This window comes from Fragaria vesca, linkage group LG1 (assembly GCF_000184155.1).
Source record: "Fragaria vesca subsp. vesca linkage group LG1, FraVesHawaii_1.0, whole genome shotgun sequence".
NCBI classification, from domain to species: domain Eukaryota; kingdom Viridiplantae; phylum Streptophyta; class Magnoliopsida; order Rosales; family Rosaceae; genus Fragaria; species Fragaria vesca.
The window spans coordinates 13,575,188-13,585,898 of NC_020491.1; the positions used below are offsets into that span (position 1 = coordinate 13,575,188).

Genomic DNA, 10,711 nt, shown 5'->3' on the forward strand with positions numbered 1-10,711 from the left:
CTTGAAGAGCTTGACTTTTATATGCCATGCAGTTTCCAGGGTAAGGCCAAGTCCTTTGGCACATTACGTACTGTCTCTCAAAAAGTATATATGCTCTTATCAAAAATCTTAAATTCAACTTAAGCTAATATTCGAGTGATCGACATCTTAAGTTGAATAATCATAGAAGACAATAAATCAAAACCAGGCTTCAAATGTACTGGCATGGGATGACAAATTGAGTCAAAAGTTAGGTATTTGTGATGGTGAATCTTAGATTCTCATGACCAGGTATTTTGTTTCAGTTTCTCCCAAGGAAGAAAATTTCGGTGATTACGGAAATTTCGACCCTCCAAAATATGGAAATTTCGACGGAAATTTCGGGGAAATATCGATTGTAGTAAAAAAAATGAGAAAATTGACGGAAATTTGAAGAAAAACAAGGAAATTTTAAACCAAACTTTAAGAGATGTTTGTTTTCTATATTATGTACTATATTTGAAATGAAAACCTTAAATAAATATTGATCTATTGGGAGTTTTAGTAAGTTAAAGTGAAAATGTTAGTGTTGAACCGTTAATAATTCTTAAAAGTTTACTTTAAACTTTTTATTTTATTTTTTTGTTGGCTGGAAACCTAAAGGGAGGCTAGGCCATCAAGCCTTATATACATATGATACATTTCACATAGAATTACATGAGTACTTTGAAACCACGTAGAAGACCTATGAGGTATAAAATTTTAAATTTTCACTATCTTTTTCGTCTCTCTATGTAGAGCCTTCAGTGTATTGTGAATAATATACCTCACTTTTGTAGTTTTGCATGTATTGACTAGGGATGGCAATAATCCCCAGCGGGTAGGGTACCCACGGGTATTCGACCCTAACGGGGAAGATATACGGGTATAAACGGGTAACGGGGATGGGGATTCCCAGTATTCAGATTCTTAAATCGGGTACGGGGCGGGTATGGTATTTTGATATTCGTCCCCATCCCCACCCATTAAAGATGAAAATAATATTATATATAATTATATAATTTATTATTATATATATTTATATATAATTTATAAATAAATATTTATGTAAAAAAATTTGTGACTCTCTTAATAAACATTTAATGGACCTTCCTTTTTATTATATATTATTATTCTCTTAATGAAATTTACTAGTATTGTTCTGTTTTAACCAAGACTTGTATTTTATTTTTATTGGAATGAAACCTTATTTATTTTGGTATTTGATTTTAATTTCATACTTTTATATAATTGTATTTCATATTTTTAAAAAAAAATTATTTAATACATAATTGTTAACGGATACGGGTACGGGTATGGAAATGTAATCCCCAAAGGATACGGGTACGGGGAATCCCCATTATCTAATTACGGGTACGGGGACGGGTACGGGGATGAGAAATATAAAAGGGTATGGGTACGGTATTTTGATCCCCATACCCTACCCTACCCATTGCCATCCCTAACTCAGCCTGTCAACACCAACTCTCATTTTTGTCCTGTCCAAAATCATCCCCCTTTTTTTACAGGCGGTAATTAGTAAATTTCCTGTTTCGGTCCTATAAAACCCAAACCCCCCCGGTCTCTCTTTGCACCACCAGTCTTCTTGTTACAGACACTGAGAAAAAAAATGGCGACTCTTAAAGTACCAGCTTGCGTTCCATCTCCTGCTGAAGACTCTGAGCAGCTTAGGAAGGCTTTTGAAGGTCTTTTACTTAACACCAAAATGCAGTCACTTTAAATACATACCCTGATCTTGTTCTGGCTGTTATTGTTTTGATTGATTTGGTCATGTCTCTGTTTTGATCTGATATGCTTGATCGATCATCTTAACTTTGATGCTTCTAGCTGTTTTCTTGGTGTTTTTTTTTTGCTTCCATGTGATTTTTTGTTCTATGTGTTATTGGGATTGCCATGTTTATAAAACTTACAATGTCAATGATAATATGATCATGATTCATATAGTTTTTTTCTTTTTCTCTCTCTCAATGTTCTTGGCAATGATCCTTTTTGGTGGATCAAAGTTTAGAACTTCAGATCTGGATTTTATTTTATAAGTTATCTTGTGGAACCAGTTTGTGGTTTGGAAGCTGGTGTTTGAAATGTTTTGTTACAATCTGATATGGACGATTTTGATAATCTAAAGCTTGATCTGCTTTGTGAGTTGTGATTTTGTGTTTCTGGGTTTTAAATGTAATGGGGTTGCAAACATTGTAAAGTTCAGTATGTTTGATCATGATGATCACGAATTCACGATGGATGTGTTAGCTTATTCTTTCAGTTTCACTGTTATCGTTATTGTTGGATAAAAGTGTTGGATCTAGATCTCTTTGACAATTATCCTGTGGAGTGATAAGTGAGGCTCACTATTGACTGGAACCTTCTTTAGCATATATTTAAACAATAGTGGTTATTAGATTTATGGCGAAAGCAAGGCCTTAGTGCTAAACCACTATACCTCTGTATGACTTTTTCCTAGTAATCCGCTCAAAACTATACTAGTTTCCTTGCTCATTGTTCACATGTTGACCACCTTCCTTGAATCTTTCATTGGTTCCTATATCTGATTGTGGTAGCTGAGGTGGTTTAACCGCTGTAAGCAGGAAAGTCATAAACTATTGACACAATTATGGACACTTGTATTCTCAATCAAGATAATAAGTTTCACTTTATAAAAGTAATAGTGAGTGGCTAGACCCTTGAGTCTCAAGAGATTCAAAGATTTTTCTAATAGCAGTTGGAGAGGAGGTGAAATGAAAAGGAGCTGACTTTTTCTAATAGCTGCATGTGTCTATTGATTTTATGGTCTTCTATTCCTGAACAGAACATCACAAGCTAACTTTTGTAATTTGTATGTAGGATGGGGCACAAATGAGGCACTGATCACTTCCATATTGGCTCATAGGAATGCTGATCAGAGAAGATTAATTCAGCAGACTTATGCTGAAACTTATGGGGAGGATCTTCTCAAGTCACTGGATAAAGAACTCTCAAGTGATTTTGAGGTTATATTTTGATTACTCTATTCATTTAGATAGAGGTAAAGCAGCCTTTTCTAGTTTCAAGTGCACTGATTTGTATGCTTGGTTTTTCTTATTTTGTTGCGCACCAGCGCGCTGTGATGCTGTGGACACTGCATCCTTCTGAGCGGGATGCAGTTTTGGCTAATGAGGCTACAAAGAGGTTCACTTCAAGCAATTGGGTTCTCATGGAAATAGCTTGTTCTAGGTCTTCATATGAACTGCTCCAAGTAAAGCAGGCTTACCATGCTAAATTCAAGAAATCCCTTGAAGAGGATGTTGCATTTCATACATCTGGAGACTTCCGTAAGGTACAACCTTGAAACTCCAAAATGATTAATCATTTGATGTGCTCTGACGTGGCTAGTTGGTAGATTGATATATATCTAAGTGTCCATATTATTCAAACATGTTCTTGATTATAAATTCAATTATTATCCTTCCAGATATTCTGCACCTTAATCTTAGACACTGACCTTCTGGCCTAGATTTTTTTTTTTTTTTTCCCTCCTTTCCTTGATTGATGTTTATGCATTGTTTCATCAGTTAATCAATATGTATGACTTAACTTTGACTCTGTTACAGCTTTTGGTGCCTCTTGTGAGTGCTTTCCGATATGAAGGAGATGAAGTCAATGTTACAGTGGCAAAAAGAGAGGCTAAGATACTTCATGAGAAAATCAAGGACAAACACTACAATGATGAGGAACTCATCAGGATCTTCACTACCAGGAGTAAGGCACAGCTGAATGCTACTTTCAATCAGTACAACAATGAGTTTGGAAATGCCATTACCAAGGTAATAAACATCTCCCTCTGATACATATGGTCATGCAAATAATTTGAAATGCCAGGATGTATACTCGCTCTTCATTTGATTTGATGATATCTTGCTGCTATTGAAACTGTTAATGTGGTATCTAATATCCAGGATTTGAAGGCTGATCAAGATGATGAATTCCTCAAATTACTGAGAGCAACTGCCAAACTATTGACCTTCCCTGAGAAATACTTTGAGAAGCTTCTGCGTCTGTGTATCAACAAGCTCGGAACAGATGAAGGTGCCCTTACTAGAGTCATCACCACCAGGGCAGAGGTCGACCTGCATCGCATTAAAGAAGAATACCAGCGCAGAAACAGTGTTCCTTTGGACCGCGCAATTGAGAAGGACACTTCTGGTGACTATGAGAAGTTTCTTCTGGCACTGCTTGGACAGGGAGACTGTTGAGCGTCGTTCCTATTCCCAGAATAATAATTATGAAGACAGTTCATGTTATTTGCCATGGCTGGTCTTTGCTTCTTTTTTTGGACTGAGCTAGTCTTTGCTTGAATTCATCTTTTATATGGTTGTGTGGACTCTATACTATTTATCTTGCTAGTCGGGCTACAGTAAGATTATGTATCTGAGTTGGTGTTGTTTATGGAGTTGCTTGGAGTTCTATATGTTAATTTTCAATTCTCCTCTTTTTCTTTCAGAAAATAATAATCTTACTACAGAAAATAATATTGAACAGTTGAACAGTCTGTAAGCTAACAAAATCTCTTGAATTCATACGTCGTTGCTCATCCGAGAGCAACATAGCTCCAGAGGTCCAAGTTTTGGCTTCAACCAGGCAGCATCAATGGTGAAGAGAACATCATGAAAAGATAGAAACTAAATACTACTACGAGTTTATCCATCAGACCAAGAAAAGAATCTCTAAGCTATTCCAGTAGAATGATTCGAGTTTTCTCACCCACAGAAATCCTATATTCCTCTAATTGCAGTCTTTGTATAAACTGATAGATTCGCTTTTACAGCAAAGGGACATGGACGGCAAATATGAAGTGCTAGATTCATTTTCATTTTATGTCAAATGCAGAATCTAACAATCTAGTGTTCAAACTATGGCTTATCCACCTGATTCATACCACACCAAAAATAAAGATCTGAACAATTAACTGCTGGCATAGTTTATAAAGATTGGTCCATGAACAAGTAATTAGTAAACACTACAGTAAAAAAAAAAAGAAGTAATTAGTAAACACATACTTGAAACTGATAAAGAAACTTGTAATAACTAAAAATAACCCAATTAGCCAAACCTCATGTTTTTCTGACTACAAGTTTTGCACTACTCGTCTATAAATATATCACTACTACCGTTTCAAAACTCAGGATGCTGATCATCACAAGGGTATGCAAGGGTTTTACATGTCAAAACAGAGTTCACACTGAGATCAACTTTATTTGAAATGACAGAAAGTGACCAGTTAGAGATTATGACAGCTTAAACCAATGATATGCTGCTCTCGCCGCCAGGGGGCTTGCGAACACCACCGAGATAGTCTCTTGATGCCGCCTTTCCATCAGCAAAAATGTTGCTGCCACTCATTTCTCTCAGCTTAGCTGTGCTCAGGGGCTTTTCAGCAGATCCCGGAGAAACATCTCCCTTAAATATGTCATTGCCTGTCAGCTCTGCAAACTTCTGGTTATGAATTTTCTTGGAAGTCTTGACAACAGGGTCCTCAGTGAACAAGATTTTACTCTGACCACCAGCAGGCTGTGTCAATGTAAAGAAATGTTTAATGTCAAGTTATAGAGGAAAAAAAATATCTTTTGAGATACTTCAGCATTATCCGTTTAGTATGATATGCCAGGGCACATTAATATGAAGCAGCAGATTCCCAATTTACTGTTTGAGTTCAATCTCACAACATGACATCTCATATCACAACATCAAATGCAAGACTTTTTTGACACAAGAACACTACCTAGCTCATAGTTTTGCATTAAAACCAGGTTTTAAGATTCTTTTTGGCCCTCTAACTAGTATAATCTTAAGTGCATTATGGGGGCGGATCCGTGACATACAAGAATAAAATCAAAATTATAACCAAAATATCAACCATTAGATCTATTAACAACTAACGGTTGAAATTAGTCATAAAACTAAATTTTTTTTTCTTTTCTTTTCTTTTTATTTAAATCAATTAAGGAAATCTATCTATTAAAAACATAATGAAAATTGATGATTACCTACTCTAATTTTGGAATACAATTAATAGGAAATTAATGGTTTCCTATTGGAGAAATTTTTAAGTGCTACGGGAGGACCATGTGGCAATCTGACGTGGTCCTACATTCCAATCAAATTTAGACACGTGGATTTTTTACAACTAAAATGTAAACTAATATTTTCTATTTTTTGTGAAATGACATTCATGGGTATTTAGCAAGTTCAACCTAGGGTTTAGGGTTTAGAGATTAGGGTTTAGGGTATAGGGTTTAAGGGTCTAGGGTTTAGGGTCTAGGGATTAGGGTTTAGTATTTAAAAAACAACATAAAACCCAAAATGGTCTTTAACAAAATAGCTGAAATAATTTTTCATGAAGAAAATCCACATGTCTAAATTTGATTGGAAAGTAGGACTACGTCAGATTGCCACGTGGTCCTCCCGTAGCACTGAAAAATTTCTCTTCCTATTGAAACTCATTTACTAGATAAAAAAGGAAAAAATAAATATCAGATGAAGTCATGAAACTCATTTCCTAGAGAGTACCATCATCATCTACCTCTTCTTCTTCAAAGAAAAAAAAATTATACAGATGATGTCTGCCACAACACGTTGGAAAACTTATGATCAGATTATGTATGGGAGTACTCATATCATCTTGTGCTATGAACAACAAGAAGCTTTTTATAAAAAAAACAAGAAGCTTTTGATAAAAAAAAACAAGAGGTTGAAATAAGTACATCTAAGGTGCACTAGATGCCACTTTCGACTACAGTCAATTTTCTAATGTGATATTTGAGACTTAATTTGTTTTATTTCCTCTCTAGTACATAAGTTTCAATAGGAAACAAATTATTTCCTCTTAATTATATTCTAAACGGAGAATAGTAATCATCAATTTTTATTTAGATAGATTTCATAATTTGAATTAAAGAAAAAGAAAAGAAAAGAAAAAAGATTTAGTTTTATGACCAATCTCAACCGTTAGTTGTTAATAGATCTAATGGATGATATTCTAGTTATAATTTTGATTACATCAAATGCAAGATTTTTTTGACACAAGAACACTACCTAGCTCATAAATTTTGCATTAAAACCAGGTTTTAAGATTCTTTTTGGCCCTCTAACTAGTATAATCTTAAGAGCATCTTTAACAGACTCTCTGCTTTAACTCCTTAGCTATTTTAGAGAGCGTGTTTAGCTTTTTTGAATGTTTAGGAGCTCTAGCAGACTAGCCAAACTTAAGCTATTATGACTTTTAGCTATCTCGTTAGCTATATTTAGCTAGCGAGATGACTCAGATGAGGCTAGCTATAATTTAATACATTCCTTGTAAGATATTTTATGTGATATATAAATATATTTAAACTATTTAATTTCTATTTGAAGAATAATGTTGATGTAATACTAACTAAAATAGAGAGCATTAATGCAGCTATATTTCTAAAGCGGCTAGCCAAAATGACATTTTAGCTAATTTGACTAAAATTTAACTTAAAAATGGCTAGCATTGCTAAAGATGCTCTAAGTGCATTATATCTTAACTATCTGAGTATGGACATATAGGCAGGTACATTGTTGTTTTGAGTTATATTAACATAAATTGTGCACATTTTGGTTAGCTAACTAAATAATGTACCCTATGTATCACTAATTCGAATACAGATGATTCTAATTATCCCAAGTTATAATCCAGAACAATTTATATTCCCAAACTGACCAAATTATCATACTTAAACCTACACAAAGAGACCAAAAAAACTCGCTCACATTGGAAACTTTGACAGAAGTTCGAAGATTTCTGGGCGCTGGCTCCCCGGAATCTTTACCCTGCTTATTATAGTCATGGGTACCAACAGCATTAACCGATCGGGGAACAATCTCTGGGGGAGGGCCAAAGATGTCATTTCCACTAAGCTCCTTGTTCTTCGCTTTTGAAATCCCCTTCTGAGTCTTGGAATCCAATTCCGATTGCAAAGTCCCACACAACTCCCTCTGCTTGGCCACCTCCGGAATACTCGTCGGCTTCTTCGGGGTCACGTGCTCGTCAACGCTGAACGAGATTTGACTGATCCCGTTGACCGCCTGCTGGTAAACCCGACCTGGTTGTTCCGGCTCCGCATTGCCTTCGCCAGCGAATATGCCGCTGCCGGATATCTCCTTCAGCTTGTAACCGGAACAGGGCTTCCTGTGTGAACCAAAAACACGGATCTGAGAAGAAGGCTAAAATCGGAAAATAAAATGAAGAAATGTGCACTGCCGGATCTAAAATTAGAAACCGGATCTTACTTTTTGTTCAGGCTCTGAGCTTCTTCCTCGGTGATCTGACCGCCGTGGAGCACCTTGCTGATCCCATCCGACGGCTGTAAAATCCAATCCGCAGCTCAGTTAGCTACTTTGATAAACTCAATCACCGTGATAGTTGGTTAGTTGGAGTATGAGGGGGTAAAGAAGTAAAATTTAACCTGGTGAGAGCGATGTTTGGAGGGGGCGGTGGCGGGAGAGTCAGAGCGGGGGACCTCTTGCCACGTAAGCATGTCAGCGGTGTCGCGGCGGGGCTTTCTCACTGGAGTGGCCATTGTTGTTGCTGATGTCTATACCGCTCTCTCTGTTTTAGTATCTGAGTTTTTTTTGTCTTGGGTTTTTGAAAGAGAGAGATATGGTTTGTTTGGTTTTGAAATTTGAAAATAATAATAAATAGTGGAAAGGTACGAAATACCATGACATGATGTCATTTTCGAAACCAGGAGAAGTGAAGGATCTGTGACTGTAACGTGTACACGTGGAAGCGATATTATACGGTATGGAATACGACACCACCGGAGATAATCGAGAGAGATTCTTAGGTGCGGCACTCGCACCACGTCACTAATACGACTGTCCAGTCATTGACAGACACATATTAATTTTTTGTCCACATCACCACTACAAAAAAGCAAATCGGAGTCTCCTGTTCTCCGATCAAAACCCACGTTCTCTCACCTTCTCATCCTCTACCTCAGTCTGAATCCCCCTCCCCCCACCATCGTGACATCGTCCCCGCCATCGATCTTTCTCTCAAGGTCTTCTCCTCCTTCAACCACCGCTCATTCACTCCCACCCTCGAAACCAACCGGCGAAAGCCCCTCGACCCGCCGCCCGCCTTCCCTTCCCTCAACCCCTCCTCCCTTCGCCGTAGCCCGAAACTGATCTTTCTACCCGACCCCGGCCTAGTTACTATGAGCTTAAGCGTGAGGGATTTGTTTGAGGGTGGGTTACCGTGAGGGATTGGGGGTGACGCTTTGAGGGGTGGGATTGAGGTGGAGGATGGGATAGGGAGAGCCTGGGTTTTTCCGAAGGATAGAGAGAGGCATGAGTTTTGTTTGATCGGCTGGGTTTTGTTTGATCAGAGATCACCTCCGACTTCTCTTTCTTCTTCTTCCTTCCAGCCATGTCCACCTCAGAAAAGAAATGACATGTGTATGTTACTCAGTGGTCGGTCGTATGGATGACGGGGTGCGTGTGCCGCACCTAAGAATCTCTCGATAATCGAACTTGATCACATACGGAAACAGATTAGCTCAATTTAGAGCATAGAGGTAGATTAATGGAGATCAAGTCCAAGCTAATCGATTTCTGTATGGACTTGGTTTAAATCTTTATCAAATCTAGTTTACTTAGAGCAACTCCAACGAGTCGTCAAATGATAGGGTGGAGTCTCAACAGAAAGAAATGGCTGGAAAATTTACTCCAACGGTTGTGTCAAATCTGACGTGGATTTGACAACTCTCTTCACATTGTCAAACTTGACCGTGCTCAAGAAGTTGGCAAATTATTTTTCTTGATTGTTTAATCAACTCTCTTCTATTCCCTTCTGTCTTCTCTCCTTCTTACACATACCCAAAATCTCTCATGGCAGATTTTGAATATGTTTTTCTTGACTTCTAATTTTTGTGGGTTGTCTGATATTAGAATATAGGCATGAAGATTTTTACAAAAGATAAGAAGAAGATCTAGGCAGAGATGGAGGAAATAGAAGAGAGGAAGATAGGCGAAGGGATGACTTTTTTGAAAGGAAAAGAAATCAGAGAAGAAGAGTTCATGGAAAGAAAGATAAAATAACAAAGAATTCAATTATAGAGGACGACTGGTAGATATAAAGCCTTTGTTTGGCATGGATTAGTTCTGGTAGTGGAGAATGACTTTGTCTGAGAAAGAAGAGGTCTAGTGGCTTCGTCTGAGAAGTGGAGAAGAGACAAACTGATGAAGTACCAGAAGAGTTGTAGAAGGAGAGAAGAAAGATAAGATAAAAGTACTACTTTAATAAAATAAAATAAATAACAAATGAATTTATTTGACATTTTCATTGGAGGGGAAGTTTGTCACAAATAACCTTGTCATGTCAAAAATCAAATTTGAATTTGACAAAGGTAAAATAACCACTTCATTGGAGTTGCTCTTAGATGCATTGGTACAGTGGTAGTTCTAACCTAATTTTCAACTTTACGGGCATCTTCACTATCTTGGTTCATTCAAATTGTGTCTCGATAATTCTATGTTAAAACATAAAAATGTGGGTAACAACATATTATTTTTTGGATTAAATTCAGTGCTACCTTGAACTTTAAGTCACTCATCAGTTGTGTCCCTATTCTTTTTTCTTCATCACGTATATCTTTGTACTCTCGAAATCAATCACGATTGAACAAAATTTCAAAAT

The 10,711-nt window shown here is 37.0% G+C and overlaps 2 protein-coding genes across 2 annotated transcripts; one reads left to right on the forward strand and one right to left on the reverse strand.

Moving 5' to 3' along the window:
• Nucleotides 1-1,594: 1,594 nt before the first annotated feature.
• On the forward strand, nucleotides 1,595-4,491 carry LOC101298164 (annexin D2-like). Its single transcript, XM_004288159.1, has 5 exons — nucleotides 1,595-1,703; nucleotides 2,857-3,002; nucleotides 3,110-3,328; nucleotides 3,603-3,815; nucleotides 3,948-4,491. The coding sequence occupies exons 1-5, from the start codon at nucleotides 1,628-1,630 to the stop codon at nucleotides 4,242-4,244; spliced, it is 951 nt and encodes a 316-aa protein (XP_004288207.1). The 5' UTR covers nucleotides 1,595-1,627; the 3' UTR covers nucleotides 4,245-4,491.
• A 559-nt stretch (nucleotides 4,492-5,050) lies between these two features.
• Nucleotides 5,051-9,071, reverse strand: LOC101298458. Its single transcript, XM_004288160.1, has 4 exons — nucleotides 8,478-9,071; nucleotides 8,302-8,375; nucleotides 7,783-8,200; nucleotides 5,051-5,559 (listed from the first exon to the last, which is right to left on the reverse strand). Exons 1-4 carry the CDS (start codon nucleotides 8,589-8,591, stop codon nucleotides 5,287-5,289), a joined length of 879 nt encoding a protein of 292 aa, XP_004288208.1. The 5' UTR covers nucleotides 8,592-9,071; the 3' UTR covers nucleotides 5,051-5,286.
• Nucleotides 9,072-10,711: the final 1,640 nt, after the last annotated feature.

What these genes read in the sequence shown, in the direction of transcription:
- LOC101298164 (XM_004288159.1), top strand. Translation starts at nt 1,628, where the DNA reads ATGGCGACTCTTAAAGTACCAGCTTGCGTTCCATCTCCTGCTGAAGAC. An exon ending in GCTTAGGAAGGCTTTTGAAG is followed by an intron (nt 1,704 to 2,856) that starts GTCTTTTACTTA and finishes ATTTGTATGTAG; the next exon opens with GATGGGGCACAAATGAGGCA. An exon ending in TTGGAAATGCCATTACCAAG is followed by an intron (nt 3,816 to 3,947) that starts GTAATAAACATC and finishes TCTAATATCCAG; the next exon opens with GATTTGAAGGCTGATCAAGA.
- LOC101298458 (XM_004288160.1), bottom strand. Translation starts at nt 8,591, where the DNA reads ATGGCCACTCCAGTGAGAAAGCCCCGCCGCGACACCGCTGACATGCTT. An exon ending in CCAAACATCGCTCTCACCAG is followed by an intron (nt 8,376 to 8,477) that starts GTTAAATTTTAC and finishes TGGATTTTACAG; the next exon opens with CCGTCGGATGGGATCAGCAA. An exon ending in GCTCAGAGCCTGAACAAAAA is followed by an intron (nt 8,201 to 8,301) that starts GTAAGATCCGGT and finishes TGGTTCACACAG; the next exon opens with GAAGCCCTGTTCCGGTTACA.